Source organism: Arabidopsis thaliana, chromosome 5 (genome assembly GCF_000001735.4).
Source record: "Arabidopsis thaliana chromosome 5, partial sequence".
NCBI classification, from domain to species: Eukaryota; Viridiplantae; Streptophyta; class Magnoliopsida; order Brassicales; family Brassicaceae; genus Arabidopsis; species Arabidopsis thaliana.
Window position 1 is genome coordinate 13,536,108 of NC_003076.8, and position 17,711 is coordinate 13,553,818.

Consider the following 17,711-nt stretch of genomic DNA (forward strand, 5'->3'; position numbering starts at 1 on the left):
ATCATATCATTTTGCACCACTTTAGCTTGTTTTGCATACTTAGGCATCTAGGATCATCTTGCATATGCATTGCATGTTTTGGTGTGCTTTCAGGTGCAGAAGGAGGTAAAAAGGACTCAACTCGATCCATTCACTTGATCTAGGCAGCTTCAGAAGAGGCATCATTCTACTCGACCTCTTTACTCGATCCAGGATGCTACAAAGAAGGCTGCAGTTTACTCGACCCTCTTACTCGATCAAGGCAACCTCAGATGAAGAAGCAGATTGATCTACTCGCCCCTCCTACTCGATCCATTTACTCGACCAAGGGTGACCAACTCTACAAGACTTGTTGAGCTATCAAAGCGTCTTCGGATCCTCCTCATTCCCCACTCAACCAGACATCTGCGCATATGGATAGGAGAAGATGAAGCATCTACTCGACTAATTGATCACTCGGAGCATAGACACAAAGGCGCAGACTTTGCAGCACCCTCTTTACTCGATCCCCAAGATCGATTATTAGCCCAAACCGCCTCAAGTCACTTGTCTTCTAGTAAATCTAGGGTTTCCAATATTTTAGTATAAATAGATCACTTTGGGATTTGTCCAAAGGATATATGCTTTATCTTTAGGTTTTCTTTGTGTTCTTGAATCTTCAAAACTTAATTACTCTTAATCTATTTCGTTTTTGCATTTAGTTGTTTTAGTAAAGTTGTTTAGGTTGTTTAGATCTACCTTTTGGTATGATTTTAGTAATTTCTGGGTTTGTATTCTTGAGAATGTTGCATGAGTAGTGATTAGGGTTCTTGAGGATTGATTAGATTAGGGTAATATCTAGGTTAGTTAGGTGGTTAGTGTTTAGGTTTATACCCTTCTGGATTCGCTTGGCCCATATGCGGTTTTCACTAGCTAATGTGGAGATTCGATCATAGACGTCCAGCGTCCAAAAGACGTTCAAATGGATGTCTGACCTACAAATTCTTGAGATTTGTTGACTCAACCAAGGGATTGGCTTGTCTGCCTATTGGCTTTGGTAGATTGTTTTTTAAATCCTGCTCTGCTATGTTTCATCAACGAGAGTTGAGATTAGAAAGTGGTAGAGTTATGGGGGTCTCTGTCACGATAGTGGATTGACCCAGTTTTTGAATCTATCGTCATGGGTATATACCTTTCGCCTATTAGCCATCTGATGAACCCTAGAGTTGCCCTTATCAATGAATCCATCCTTAGAACTTCTATTAGATTTATTTGTATCTCCTGTTGATTGCACTTTTATTTACCCGTTATTCGTATCCCCTATTTGTATCCCCTGTTGATTGCATTTAGGTTTCTTAATTTTGTCACCTGTTGGTTCTACTCGACCCAATGATCGAGTAGGGCTCTTAAGTTCTTATTTTTACTTGTTTGAATCCTGACCTAGGATTGTTACTAGAAACCCACCATCATTATAATCTGGCTTGGCTTAGTAGTTTCTGTACACATCTTGATTGCTAGCAATATAGTGGACTGGATTGACACCCCCTATAGCTGCATCGACATGTTTGTGTTTTAGGGGAATGGAACTGAATCACACATTCACCATAAGCAGACCTGTAAAACCTGCTTATCAATTTGGCGCCGTTGCCAATTCATTGTAGCATTGTTACATTCAAGATATCAGAAACTTTTAAGATCAAGTTCTTTTAAATTTTACTTTGGTTACTGACTATGTGTTCTTCTCTTTGTCTGATTGTTTGAGGTACATTTTGAGATTGGCCAAGAAGATAAAGGTGAGGTCGAGTTAGTCAAAAACCTCTTTCCACACAACAACAATATAGACCCTTTGGCATGAGAAGCACATGGTAGAAATGCAGGCTCTGAATGAGAAATTAGACAAGTTCATTCTACTATAGAAGAAGCAAGCTCACTTTGCTTGTAAAGATGAGCAGTTTCAGGTTCAGAATTTGGGGAATAATCAGTTAGAAGAGATAAGATACATCCAGAACCAGGGAGCCTATATCAATGGTTTCAACAGCTATGGACAACAGCAAACCCATTAAAAGCCTTTTGTTCCATACAATCAATGTCAAGGATTTGTTCCTATGCAGCAGTTTCAAGGAAGCTACCAATAGCAGCAGTATGCACCAGCATGTTTTGCTCAACAACAACCAACTAACAATGCACACGATGCAGACATGAAAACAATGCTTCATCAGATACTACAAGGTCAATCTTTTGGATCTATGGTTTCGGAAACGAAACTTGCTGAGATACACACTATGGTGGATTCCTCTTATAATGATCTGAATATCAAGTTTGAGACTTTGAACTCTAAGATGTGATACATGGAAGGACAATTTGCTTCTACTTCAGCACCAACGCCTCCATGCCAACTTCCTGGACACGCCATTCAGAACTCCAAAGAATATGCCCTTTCAGTTACACTTCGTAGTGGCAGAAAACTTCTCAATAGTCAGAACACCGAGCAGATCACTGAGGAAGTGAAGTTCAAGAAGGGGAGGATCCACATCAAAACGAAATCCAAACCAATTAACCAACTAAACATAATCAGCCTTTAGCTTCACTCGATCGAGCAAAGCCAACTTTTGAAGAAAAAAAAGCTGTTGTTGCAATAAAGAATAAAGAATTTGCTCCGCCACCCTACAAACTGACAATGCCTTTCCCTGGAAGATTCAAGAAGGAATTAATAAAAAAATACAAAGCCCTTTTTGATAGACAGCTAAAGGAGATTGAACTAAGAATGCCATTAATGGATGCTTTCATGCTCATTCCACACTCCCACAAGTACCTAAAAGATCTGATTAAGGAGAGAATCAAAGAAGTACAAGGAATGGAAGTTCACAGCAAAGAGTGCAATCCTATTATACACAAGGAGAGTGTCCCAGAAAAGCTAGAAGAGCTTGCTGTTGAAGATCAACTCCAAACTTCTTTGACTAAGAGAGCTGAAGCTAAATATCTCCCTAATGAGACCTTGATCTCTATGAAGTCATTAGTCTCCCACAAGATTATAGCAGGGGTAGATGTCGTTAAAGGTGTGATTAGGTCAAAAACAGAGGTTATGACAACAAAAGAGGCATGTTCTACTCAAGCTCGACCATCAAACTCGACTAGTAGGTCGTGTTCAACCTCCACTCACTCCAAATGCTCAAGCTCAACGTCTAAACTCGACCTGCATGTTAAGCAAACCACTGTAGCATCTGATAATTGGTTAAAGCTTCAGAGAAGATCTAAATGGCAGGAGAAAGCCATAAGGGAGCTAACACAAACTGTGAAAGAACTCAAGGATCAAATTAAGGACCTCCGTGGGAAATCCAACCAAGTACCATTCAACATCAAAGACAAACCCCCTGATGGAACCACCACCTTAGTTAGCAAAGCTGAAGCTGAACTCAAAGTGAATGGGCAGAGAGTCAAGCCTTGTATGGCTGAGCAGATCATTCAAGAGGAGAGCTCATTTCCTCTCCTCTCATCACCCTTTGCCTGAAAACAGTATGAAAGTCAAACTAAAGACTTTAAACTAGCTTACTTGGGAGGAAATTCCATGTTTATCCTTGTATATGCTTTTTTCCCTTGTTAGTTTTGATGTTTTTGTTTAAGTATTTCAGGTTTTATAGTCCAGAGAAGTCAACGATCGAGTGATATAAATCGAGGCAAAGAATCTCAGACGTGCAATAGAGTGACTTAATGCGAAGCATCCAGCTCAACTGAGTCCCACACAACCTGATCCCTGGAGCTACACAAAGTAGAGTATGGACGACTTCGTCTCCTCCTACTTAACCTAAACGCTGAGGTAACACCACCTCAACCATTTTACATACCATAGCATTTTTATTTTTCTTTGTGTGTTTTGTGTTTTGGTCTTGAATTCATTCTCAGATTTTTATTACACAAGAGACTGTGTAATTTAAGTTTGGGGGAGGGTTCAAGACATGTTTAACATTGTGTTCTCTTTTCTTATCTCAAATTTTGCATCATCTAGGGCATAGAAAAAACCATAAAAATTTGAAATTTTTTCAGAAAATGATTTCATCAAAAACAGAGTGTCATGTAGATTGCATATCATTTTAGGATTGTATATAGTGTGCTTGCATTTAGGATTGCTCATTTGCATATGGGATAATGATGATTTCAAACCGATAAGCATGTTTTGATTATGAAGTAAGTTCAATGCCCAGGTTCTTAGTTCTTTGTTGCATAACCGATTGTATCTCTGAAGTAAGACTGCACCCTGCTTTGAATTTGTAACTTGACTATACTTCTTTAATTCGAAACTCGCTTATCTGATGCCATTCCCTATCTATTAGAACATGAATTGAATTTGAAATTATCAAGTCTATGCATTGTTTGTGAACTCATGGCTACCATATACATACTTGGATTATCTTATTCACTTCACCACCCTCTGTTAATCCAAGTAGTTGTTTCACATTTTTAGAGCAGTTTCCCATACCCTTAGCCTAGCCTTATTTCAAGCCAAAGATCATTTGTATGTGATTGTGAGGTTTTTTTTTATTGAGCTTGGTATAACTTGTTAGGTATGAGCCGACAAGAACAGTCTTCCATGTAGACCTAGCCCACGCTTTTTGGGTTAGCTAGGACTAGGTGGAGACTTGTATTTGGGATTGGGATTGTGTATGGAATGAATGGGAATGAGAATGAGATTGAAAAGAAAAGAAAAGAAAAAAAGAGAGTAAGAGTTTAGAGTTCTAAGGGGGATACAAAAGTGTTAAGTTTAGTAAAGGGTTTGGAATTCAAAGAAGTTAGGCATTATGATTCAAAGAAAAGGGTAAAACGCCCTCTATGCTAAGATTAAAAGAAAAGCCTTAAGTTTGTCAAAGTATAAAACCAAACCCGCTAGACTCTTAAATCGTTTCAAAGAGAACCCCTTAGAACTTGAACCAAAAGAGAGAAAGAATGAGAAAAAGGGTAGAGTTAGGACATCTATGGGACTGGGATCATCTTTTGAGCTTAATGAATGGGAGTCTGTTCTTGTATGTGTCCAATGACTTTTACCTTTAGCATTCTGCTGAAGCTCAATCTTTTCTCTGAGAGTCCCCTGTTACTCGACCAATCACAAGAGGGACCATTTTTGTCTCATAGCCTAAGCCCGAAACCAAGTGAGTTCATAACCATTGCATTGCTTGATCCACTTTTCGTGCTTAATGAATGTTAAAGGAATTGGTTGATGAGAATGCTTGAATAGATTAAGGCAAGTTGTTAGGTTGCATTCTGACGAGTATGGCTAACGTTTTTGAGTAAAGGTCTATCATCTTGCAACCTAGAATTAGCTACCTGGACATTGAGCTTACCCGTTCTATATGCATGCTTTGGTTTTTGAATCCCCATCTTCAAACCTCTCCTTCAACTTAAGATTTTTTGTTTGCTTGAGGGCAAGCAAGAGATAAGTTTGGTGGAGTTGATAACACTGTATTTTACTCATTTTAGGTGTGTATTTATCATCATTTAGTTTTGCATTTGCTCATTGTATCATATCATTTTGCACCATTTTAGCTTCTTTTGCATACTTAGGCATCTAAGATCATCTTGCATATGCATTGCATGTTTTGGTGTGTTTTCAGGTGCAGAAGGAGCTAAAAAGGACTCTACTCGATCCATTCACTCGATTCAGGCAGCTTCAGAAGAGGCATCATTCTACTCGACCTTTTTACTCGATCCAGGATGCTACAAAGGAGGCTGCAGTTTACTCGACCCTCTTACTCGATCAAGGCAACCTCAGATGAAGCAGCAGATTGATCTACTCGCCCCTCCTACTCGATCCACTACTCTATCCATTTACTCGACCATGGGTGACCAACTCTACAAGACTTGTTGAGCTATCAAAGCGTCTTCGGATCCTCCTCATTCCCCACTCAACCAGACATCTGCGCATACAGATAGGAGAAGATGAATCATCTACTCGACTAATTGATCACTCGGAGCATAGACACAAAGGCGCAGACTTTGCAGCACCCTCTTTACTCGATCCCCAAGATCGATTATTAGCCCAAACCGCCTCAAGTCACTTGTCTTCTAGTAAATCTAGGGTTTCCAACATTTTAGTATAAATAGATCACTTTGGGATTTGTCCAAAGGATATATGCTTTATCTTTAGGTTTTCTTTGTGTTCTTGAATCTTCAAAACTTAATTACTCTTAATCTATTTCGTTTTTGCATTTAGTTGTTTTAGTAAAGTTGTTTAGCTTGTTTAGATCTACCTTTTGGTATGATTTTAGTAATTTCTGGGTTTGTGTTTTTGAGAATGTTGCATGAGTAGTGATTAGGGTTCTGGAGGATTGATTAGATTAGGGTAATCTCTAGGTTAGTTAGGTGGTTAGTGTTTAGGTTATACCCTTCTGGATTCGCTTGGCCCCTATGCGGTTTTCGCTGGCTAATGTGGAGATTCAATCATAGACGTCCAGTGTCCAAAAGACGTTCAAATGGATGTCTGACCTACGAATTCCAGAGATTTGTAGATTCGACCAAGGGATTAGCTTGTCTGCCTATTGGCTTTGGTAGATTGTTTTTTAAACCCTGCTCTGCTATGTTTCATCAACGAGAGTTGAGATTAGTAAGTGGTAGAGTTATGGGGGTCTCTGTCACGAGAGTGGATTGACCCAGTTTTTGAATCTATTGTCATGGGTATCTATCTTTCGCCTATTAGCCATCTGATGAACCCTAGAGTTGCCCTTATCAATGAATCCATCCTTAGAACTTCTATTAGATTTATTTGTATCCCTTGTTGATTGCACTTTTATTTACCTGTTATTTGTATCCCCTATTTGTATCCCATGTTGATTGCATTGAGGTTTCTTAATTTTGTCACCTGTTGGTTCTACTCGACCCAATGATCGAGTAGGGCTCTTAAGTTCTTATTTTTATTTGTTTGAATCCTGGCCTAGGATTGTTACTAGAAACACACCATCATTATAATCTGGCTTGACTTAATAGTTTCTGTACACATCTTGATTGCTAGCAATACAGTGGACTGGATTGACACCCCCTATAGCTGCATCGACATGTTTGTGTTTTAGGGGAATTGAACTGAATCACACATTCACCATAAGCAGACCTGAAAAACCTGCTTATCAATTGGGTCCGTAAACTTTGTTGCATAATCCTTCGTTATGGTCAGTATGTGGGAACTATTCTCGGTCGTGGCTGTAGAGAAAAATTTTGAAGGACAGACCAACAACAAAACCACTTTATACAAGGTGGAAGTAATATCTTGTGAGGGTACCTTTTTCAGCATGATGTTTGGTGCCCACTTGGGAACTTTTTCGATATCGTAGGCCCATTAGGAAGTATTGATCTCGGAATTGCCTCTCGAAGCTCCATGACTGACGCGCTTGCTACTCACTGCCGTAGACGACATCAGCTTGACATGTTGACCATTATTGTAACGCCTCGACTGTCCCTACTAGTGGGCCCCACGTCCTCTCTCGGGCTCATGGCCCACTCTTGTCCGACGGTTAGTATGCTACGTCTGGGAGAGTTTAAAGACTTGTTACCGACCCTACAAATCACCACATGATTATTTCTCATGCTTTGTTCTCACCCGTATGGTTTCGACAATCACTTCCTGGAAGGTCACCAATCCTGAAACTACTCCAGCCCAAGCACGCTTAACTACGAAATTCTCTCAGGACGTTTGACCAAAAATATAAGTGCATTTTGGTGACATAGGTGGCCAAATGAATTCTTTTAAACCTCTCAGCATGCACCACCATATTCCTTTAACCTGGATGTTACAATTATCAAAGATGAGCTTGACACTATCCGTAATAGGATCCTTCAAACTAGTCGAGATATCTCAATGTGGAAAAGGAAAAATGGCTCCTACAAGTTCAAGTTCTCGTCCCAACATACTTGGCACTTGAATCGGGAAGCAAATCCAAAATGTGATTGGTAATAAGGGAGTTTGGTTCCCCAACTCTACTCCTAAATTATCTTTCTTAACTTGGATTGCTATTCAAAATCGTCTAGCTATTGAAGATAGTTTTTTCTTGTGGAATGTAGGAGCGAACGGAATTTGTGGAGATCGAATATAGACAAGAAATCACTTGTTTTTCTCATGTTCTTACTCCTCCCAAGTTTGGACTACACGTGCCCAAGGCATTCTAGTTCACAGGTTCACAACAATTTGGGAAGCTCTACTTCCCTTACTCACGGATTCAAATACGTCACGACTTCACTCGTTCATCTATGGCGTGTACGTAACGGTCGACGTCACGAGAGATACCAATTACATCACCAAGCTTACTTCGATGATTGACAAGAGTGTATGCAATCGACTTAGCCTAACTGTTTCACCCATAGTTCCTAGTTTATACCTCTTTATATATTTTCTGATTTTTTAATTGTTATCAATTTTCATGATACATTTATTGTAAAATAGTTATTTTGGGAAATAAATTTTACATTCATGCAATACAAAAACCTATATATAATTGAGATTTCTGACAATGCCATGAAAATATTTTTAATTGAACAAAACCAAATTTTATTGATTTTTCATTAAATTGTAAGCATTTCTTTACTTCTCATTCAAATTGTTAACATTAATTAACTTTGCCAAAATAGTCGAGTCGTTAAGTTTGGCTGAGAAAATAAATTAACGGTTAGTTAAAGTTCTTACACAAAGACTAAAAAATCACAAAAATCTCATTTAATATATTTCTTTTACGTAAAATATTATTGAATATAACTACACAAGAATGGTTAAAATTATTTTTTTATAAAATGATCTTTTACACATGTTAACAGCTTAAACAGTTAAAAAATAATCTTTTACACAAAGATTAAGAAATCACAAAATCTCATTGAATATTACAAATTTAACCAATACAAAATATATTGTAAAATAAAGTTGGTCAGAAAATATTAAATACATTTATGTTTGCATTGAAAGTTCAAAACAAAACTTATTTTGCAACAAAAAAAAAAACCTTAAACTACATAAAATTGAAACGTGGAGAGTAGATGTTAATCTACAAAACAAGATTTTCAGGGGAGACTTAACTCTGTTAATTTATTCTGTTTAGTCAAATGACACAAGTTGGAATCCCAAAATTGTTTTAACATATTTTGATAATGGGCTAAAGGACTTGTTTTTCTTTAGGCAAAAAATTTATCGGGCTTAGTCTGCATAAGAAGTCTAAAAATCAGTATACTATTGTGAAAAAACCGAGTTTCATGAGTCGTTGATATAAATCACAAAATTTAACTAATATGGTGGATAATGAGAGTATTGAGTCGATTTTAAATCAGAATGGCAAGTGAAAAGTACACTCAAACAATAAAAAAACTTTTAATGTTTATGGCCATGTTTGTTTGTCCATCCACATGATCCATCCAAATGGAGATGAAAAATGATGTTTGTTTTTGACAATTTAACAAGCATTTGGATGGATCATCTGGATGATACATCTGAATGAGTTTCTAAATTTAGGCAAATTTATGAAACTCATTTTGATGAATTTGATTAAACCATTTGGATGGAGATGGTTCATCCAAAAATAACAAAAGACTGATATACCCTCATTTATAGTCATAATTTAAATAATTTTATTTTCTATAGATTTCTTATTTAATATTTTTTAAATTACATATTGAAACAAAAAAAACTCAAAAAATCATGAAATCACGGATTATTCTTTTATGTCAAAATCGTAAAATTGTGGAATTGTGTTTTTTGGCCAAAAACCGCAAAATCATAATTTTTGATGTAAAATTATAGAAATCGCTATTCCACCTAAAATCATAAAACTATATTTACGCTGAAACCACTAAATTATATTTTCTTGCCAAAATGACGATATTATGTTTTCCCGCCAAAACTGCAAAATCATGTTTTCCTGCCAAAATTGCAAAATCATTTTTCCCGCAAAATCATGTTTTCCCGCCAAAACCACAAAAATCTTATTTTTACGCCAAAAACGCAAAATCATGTTTTTCCCGCCAAAACCATAAAATCATGTTTTCCGCCAAAACCGTAAAATCATGTTTTTTCGCAACACCGTAAAATTATGTTTCCCGCCAAAACCGCAAAATCATGTTTTTCCCGCCCAAACCGTAAAATCATGTTTTTCCCGCCAAAACCGCAAAATCATGTTTTTCCCGCCAAACCGCAAAATCATGTTTTCCTCGCCAAAACAGTAAAATCATGTTTTCCCGCCAAAACCATAAAATCATGTTTTCGCAAATCCGTAAAATCATGTTTTCCCGCCAAAACCGCAAACTCATGTTTTCCCGCCAAAATCGCAAAATCGTATTTTACTGCCAAAACCGTAAAATCGTGTATTCTCAGCAAACTGTAAAATCATATTTTTCCGCCAAAACCGTAAAATCGTATTTTCCCGCCAAAACCGTAAAATCATATTTTCCCGCCAATATGTTTGGTATTGATAATGGGTAATAATGTTGAATATTTGTCATTTGTTAAAATGAAAACATGGGTATTTTAGTCATTTTTATCTAAATGAAAATGTGAATGAACTACAAAATGAAAATGTGAATGAACTACAAAATGATCAAACAAATAAAGATCCATTTAAATGCATCATTTAGATTAAATTACAAATAATGAAACAAACATCATTCAAATGTATCATTCAAATGAATGTAAGTGGATCATTTGAATGGAAATGATAAATGATGAAACAAACAGGGCCTATGTTAACATACATTATTATGTTTTTAGCACTATTTATTTATACCACAATCACAAACATTGTTTTGTTCTTTAAAACAAAACTAATTAATGTAGTATACCACGTAGTATCTATATAAATCACAAAATATTTAGGTTAGGATCCTCTAAAAAATATAGACATAAGGATTTGGAAAAAAAAAGATTTGTGAACCAAGAAAATAACTAAACTTGTCAACAAAACCTTATTAAATTTGTCCAAATCAACTCAATATCTATATATACATTTTTGTAGACGTTTTTTGAAGATAATGTTGAAGATTTGAGCCATAATTCAACAATTAATTCAAATGGGTGGGTATAACCCGGTTTAACTCTGTTCGGATCTTGGATAACATGTTTAATTCTGTTCTGATCTTGGATAACATTAATTTTTGGAAAAGTTACCTAAAAACTAATAATGAAAAACGAAATTAATTATTTAATTACCAAATTTAATATAAACAATATCTCTAAACTAACCATATTTGTTATTTACCTTAACTAATTTCCTAAAATATTTCTACCTAATTTAAACATAAATATATAATTCTTCTTTCACTTTTATTTGATCTTATACTTTATTTATTTTGAATTTATATAAAATATATATAGTTAATAAAATATTATAGTTTTTTCTGCATATGATGTAATTCAATTTTTTTTAAACGGACATATATTATTCAACCTATGAAGAAATAATATATGTACAATGTCGCACATCGCTTAGAAAAATTGGACAATGGTTCAGACCCATATTATAAAAGGACCAAAATGATTCTGATTACGAATGAGCAGGAAGCTTGATTTATCAGGCGTCCAAAATTAAAATAGTTATCCGATTTACTCGGGGTTTTTATTTTAAAGAATTGAAACTTTAAAATGTTTCAAGAAATTATAAATATTATAACTTAATCAAAATTTAAATATTATAATTTTATTATAAAGTTTATCTTTAAAAAATGCTTTAAATATTTATAATTTTAAAACTTATAATTTCTTGAAAACTTATAAATTGAATTTTAAAAGAAATTTAAACATTATAAATATATATAAAATATATTAATACGAGACGATATATTACATGAAAAATCTTAAATATAATCAAGGTCGATATTGTATTTTTTGTAAGTTTCAAATTTTATAATATTGAAATTTATAAGAAAATGACAAAATTATGTTTAATTTCACGGGACTGGGTTATATGGTAGGAAGGGTTTGGGTGGATAATAATTATGATTATACAATGTCCCACATCGCTTAAAAAAATTGGACAATGGTTCAGAGCCATACTATAAAAAGGACCAAAATGATTTAGATTAGGAATGAGCATGAAACTTGATTTATGAGGTGTCCAAAATTAAAATAGTTTGTTTACTAGGGTTATTTATTTTAAAGAATTGAAACTTTAAAAAGTTTCAAAAAATTATAAATTAAATTTTACAAGAAATTTAAACAATATAAAATATATTAATATGGGACGATATACTGCGAGAGAAATCTTAGATATAACACTCAAAATTCAATGATGAAGTTTGGGTCAATATTAATCTTTTTTAAAGTTTCTAATTTTATAAATATTTGAAATTTATAATAAAATGACAAATTTGTGTTTAATTTCACGGGACGGGGTTATATGGTGTGACGGGTTTGAGTGGATTATAACATGGGATGGTATGCTACGGAAAAAAACCTATAATTAACAATAATAATATAATTATATAATCTTAAATACTAAACAAAATTAACAATATTAAAAAAAAACACTTAAAACTTTAATTTTTTTAAAACACATTTCGATTCTTTTATAAGATTTTTCTCGCAGTACTACCACGGGTGAAATCCTAGAATTGACGGGTTTGAATCGATATTAATATGGGATGGTGTACTACGGATGATATTTTAGAATTGACTGGTTTAGGTTGATAATAATTTGCGATAGAATTAGGAGTGAAATCCTAGAATGACAATTAAAATATAATTACACAATTAAATACTACCACAGGTGAAATCTTAAAATTGACGGGCTTGATTCGATATTAATATGGGATGGTGTACTACGAGTGAAATTTTAGAATTGACTGGTTTGGGTTGATAATAATTTGCGGTAGAACTAGAAGTGAAATCCTGGAATGACAATCAAGTTATTATTATACAATTAAATACTAACACGGGTGAAATCCTAGAATTGACGGGTTTGATTCGATATTAATATGGGATGGTGTACTACGGGTGAAATCCGAGAAACAACAATCAAAATACAATTATACAATATTAAACATTTAACAAAATAAACAAATACAACTGAAAACTTTAAAATTTGAGTTATAAAATTTCGTCTTGCGATGAATTATACATTTAAATCAAACAATAGCATAAATTTATTAAATCATCCTAAAAAAGATTCAATTATTTTTTATTTAATGAAAATATAGGCCCGCGGTATACCGCATGTTAATATCTAGTTATACTTTATAACCCCAAAATAAGTTAAAAATATCATCAATACATAATTAAATCTTGTCCTCATAGACTATACTTGTCTATGAAATAATGAACTAAAGTTTCATTTTTTGCCCTTTTCGCAATTGTTATCCTTCGAAGATTTTCTTCGTTTCACTGGTCGAGTACGCTTCTTCACGTAGTTATCGTCCAAAGGTTTCGGTATCTGAAATGAGAATTGAGAACGATTTACCCCTTCTCTCACGTATTCTGGGTGGTTGTCCAAGAAACTGCAAGTCAAAAATGAGGTTAAATTGCAAAATGATTCTATACATTGGTTTGCAAACTGGTAAGACATTGATACACTGATTCTCATCCCTAAAATCAGATATAAAAGAAAAAGACTATAGGAAAAGGAAACAAAGAGATGGAACGCCTACAGATAATCCTAAACTAGGAAATTCAAAGAGTGTTAACCTATGAGCTTTTTTTATAAATTACATAACAGTTGTTAGAAAATATTACCTTTGAACCTCAGCCGATGATCTTAGCCTCTCTCCTGATGGAGGAAAATAATAGCTGAATGACAATGAGAAAGCAAATTATAATAATATCATTATGATTTTACATCATTGGAAAAAAAAAGTGACAAACTTACACGTCTGCGAATTTTGTGGATTCACTTCTAATATGGACAGAACGTGACCAGCCGGTGGGTATGGGAGGGATGCTAGGCCATGTATCACATGTTGTTCCATCTTGAGGAACATTACATGACATGTTTGGCGTCCAACCAGATGTTGTGCCGCAGACAAATGGGGTTTGAAGTTGTGTTTCTTTGATTATATTGTAGTGTTGCATCGAAGGTATGAGCCTCCATTTCTTACAATCGGTGCACTGAACCATAAAATCCTTAGGGACGCGCTTTGTTTTAGAGGCATGTGTGAGAAATTGGATTGGTGGCAGAGACTGGATAGGTTCCACATCTTCGTTTGGAAGAGTCTTGTTTCTAATATCTGATTTTTCTATAAGGTCATCCCATTCACGGGTGTTGAGTTCATGACTTACAGATTCAAAAGTTGGTAGATGACGAAATAACTTGATAAGAACTACATGTAATACATGTTATATGGTTAACTTTATATGAAACCACAAGTGTTAACATGCATGCATCAAATTATAGTCAAATAAAGAACAGAAATGATAACTACGTAATCATGGATCATTCGTCAAAATTTAGCGTCTCTATATATGAAAATTATAAGGGAACATGAACTAGAAGACAAAAAATCATAGTTATTGGAGCATCAGAAACATTATATGCCTAGGAATTTACGGGAATCAATAAATAAATTCAGAAAATATCAACGTGTTGTTGGCCCAGTGGTAAATCTCCCGGGTGGAGGTGCTGGATTTGAGTCACGTTGGGAGGGATCTCTTCTCCGAAAGAGATGTAGGGCTTTTGGTTTGAACTTCCAGATATTCAAAAAAAAAAAAAAATCAGAAAATAACAGAAAAAATACAACAAGTATCAAATATTTCATAGTAGAAACCCCATTTATTTCATTACCAGAAGAATCAATATACAGAAAACGATAATCTTACTTTTGAAAGGCGATCCTTAGGAGGAATAGATAAGAGAGCAAAAGAGAACGTTGCAGATCTCACTTTTGAAGAAGAGAAGAGATATCTAGATTTGTTGTGTTGCTAAGATGGTATCAAAGGGAGTTTATGTAGTAGACTCACAAAGGAAATGGAGCGGGCCGGTTTTAATTGAGTTAATTTCAAATAAGGCATTTGTCTTACAAATGTATTTGCTTTTAGGCACTTTTGACTCGGCATTCGAAAACTGGTACTATCATTACGTGAAAAGTCATCTTTCTCCTCATTCACTGGAGTCATCTTCTCCACTGAAACTGCAATTCTCTTAGTTCACAAATTTTCTCATCTGCATCATTATTGTTTCCAATTTCGGCTGTTCTGTTTTACATTATGTAACATTTGTCGTCTTTAGTCCATCGTTTATCATCGGTAATTTGTATTTTCATCTTCATATAATGTAAAATATTATAATCTTCAACGGTTTTTGACACTCTCTTCTCTACTAAGAACGCAACTATGGGTCTCAAAAGGTTTTGGAATACTTTACCAGCTTGTCTAACATTTACATACTGTAAATTGAATTGTTTGGGTTCCTAAATCCCAAACTAGGGTATAGTTTTTACTAATGTTTAGACTCTGTACCATTTCCATACTGATAATTGAGAAGTTCTAGATATTATATTTGTTTCCTGCTTTCATACCAAGGTCAAAATCGTCAGAATCGAGTCAATAAGTTGCTACTGTTGAATCCTACTGTAGAAAATACCTCTTTTGAAAGAAACTTTTTTAAAATGCCCATTTTAGATATAAGCTCGTTTTAATTTAACTTCCAAAAATTATTCTGTTGACTTAGATTGATTTTTTTTTAACTAACGGTTTTTTTTAAAATAACGGTTTAAGCTGTTGACAAATTTTAAAAAAAAGGTTTTAACTAGGTGAATACCCGCATATACAATAACTACCCGCGCTTTTTCAAATGGTGTTTTGTATAAATATGAGCATAAGTTTAAGATATCAGATATATATCAGGGATAAATGATTTGTTTTCTTATACAATAAGGTAAATATAATAGTGATATCAAAAAGAAAAATTAGTTTTGATACTTTTTAACATATTAAATTTTTTAAATAATAAATGGATTTATTATATTACCTTTTTAACATAAGATAAATGATAGCAATGTGTTTAACTTCTAAAATTAATAAATAAAGTTACCAAAGATGAGAAGACATGTATTGACTCTCTAGTTAGATTCATTTTTTACTTTACCATATATATAAATATTACCAATAATAAATTATATATTATATAGACACATATACTCACCATAAATAAAATTTTAATTATATTAACTCAAAAAGTAAATGAAATGCAGAAAGATTTAGTTTTTAATAAGTATTTTTGAGACTCTTTAACATATGTAAACTTTAAATAATGTAGGGGGTTTATATGTGTGCAATGTGTTAAAGTTTATAAATAAATAATGTTATCAAAGCTAATTAAGAAAATGTTTATAAAAAATTAAGATTAATTATTCCTTTAATTTTGTATTAAAATGTTGCAAACAAATAAATGTCATATTATATTTACATAAAAAGATTATTCCTCAACTATGATACTATCTGTGCATATACGACAATTACCTGCGGTGATTTTGAAAATGGTGTTTTGGACAAAAATTAGCAAAACTTTAAAATTTTTGATTTGGATTTGATTTGGAAAATGGCTTATAACACTTCATCATTGACTATGCAAATTTAAGCTCGTAAAAAGTCAACATTATATATTGGGAAAATCATGTTTTTAATCTTCAAAGTGGTAGTGGGTAGCACTTTAAACCTTGACATATTTTCACTAGCACAACAATCATATTCAGCCTTACAAGCGGAGGTCTTGGGATTTCTACACGCTCTACAAATGGTTTGGATTCATGGTTATCGGTACTTTTGGTTTGAAGGAGACAACTTGGAGCTAAAAAATCTAATTAACAAGATTGAAGATCATCATCTCCTTGATACCATGCTATATGACATTCGGTTTTGGATGGCTAAGTTACCTTATTCATCGATCGGTCATGTCACAACTATCACGTTTCGCAGCGTCAATGCCCAATTTGTATCAAATCTTTAATGTACCGCCTAGATGGTTACTGAATTATTTGTACTATCCATTTACAATATAATAAAGTCAGATGTTAAAAAAAAAAAACCTCCAAACTAATTTTACTAACACTTTAAACCTCCATCTTAAGTTTTCTCTTTATGTAGCCCTAAAAGATAACAGAAAAGTTTCTCCTGTAAAAATAAAACAAGTTTTTTTTTCACGAAATAGTTTTACTTTTTGACGTGAAATAATATTTGTGTGTCCCGTCAATCAAAATATTTTTATTTTTGATGTAAAAAATGATCTACTTTTACATTTTGACGTTAAAAAAATGATACAGTTTTACATTTTGACGTTAAATAGTTTTTTTTGTCCCGTCATTCGAAACAGTTTTACTTATTGATGTTAAAAAAACTAAAAAACAAGTTTTACTATAAACCTTGAAACTTATTTTACGAATACTGTAAACCTCAAAATAAATTTTCAGTTTGGATCTCCCTAAAAGATAACAAAACAATAACTCCCGTCAACAGAAAAGTAAAATGTGTTTTTCTCCTTTTTTTGACGTCAAAAAATAAAAGTATGTAATGTCAAAAAGTAAAATAAAATTATTTTTAAAGTCAAAAAAGTTAAACTATTTTTTTCACGTTCAAAGTAAAAATAGTTTGATAGACGGGACACAAATATTATTAACCTCAAAAAGTAAAATTATTTCGTTAAACAAAATACGTTTAATTTTTCATTGATGGGTGTTACGGTTCCGTTATCTTTTATGGCGAAACAAATAGAAAAATTAGTTTGGAGGTTTTAAGTGTTAGTAAAATTAGTTTGGAGGTTTATAGTGCTAGTGTAAATATCTCAGGATTTAAAATGCTACCAGTACCACTTTGAAGG

General features: G+C 33.7%; 1 protein-coding gene and 4 pseudogenes across 5 annotated transcripts; 3 read left to right on the forward strand and 2 right to left on the reverse strand.

The window, feature by feature from the left end:
* Positions 1–1,809: 1,809 nt before the first annotated feature.
* Positions 1,810–2,877, forward strand: AT5G35334 (annotated as a pseudogene; the record flags this gene model as incomplete). Its single annotated transcript has 1 exon — positions 1,810–2,877.
* A 4,172-nt stretch (positions 2,878–7,049) lies between these two features.
* On the forward strand, positions 7,050–8,339 carry AT5G35336 (annotated as a pseudogene; the record flags this gene model as incomplete). The annotated part of the gene is made up of 1 exon: positions 7,050–8,339.
* A 1,162-nt stretch (positions 8,340–9,501) lies between these two features.
* On the reverse strand, positions 9,502–10,474 carry AT5G35337 (annotated as a pseudogene; the record flags this gene model as incomplete). The annotated part of the gene is made up of 1 exon: positions 9,502–10,474.
* A 2,554-nt stretch (positions 10,475–13,028) lies between these two features.
* MBD12 (methyl-CPG-binding domain 12) lies at positions 13,029–14,017 on the reverse strand (the record flags this gene model as incomplete). Its single annotated transcript, NM_203122.2, has 3 exons — positions 13,029–13,401; positions 13,637–13,690; positions 13,770–14,017. The coding sequence occupies 3 exons, from the start codon at positions 14,015–14,017 to the stop codon at positions 13,236–13,238; spliced, it is 468 nt and encodes a 155-aa protein (NP_974851.1). The 3' UTR covers positions 13,029–13,235.
* Positions 14,018–16,530: 2,513 nt separating this feature from the next.
* AT5G35339 lies at positions 16,531–16,844 on the forward strand (annotated as a pseudogene). Its single transcript has one exon.
* The last annotated feature ends 867 nt before the right edge of the window (positions 16,845–17,711 follow it).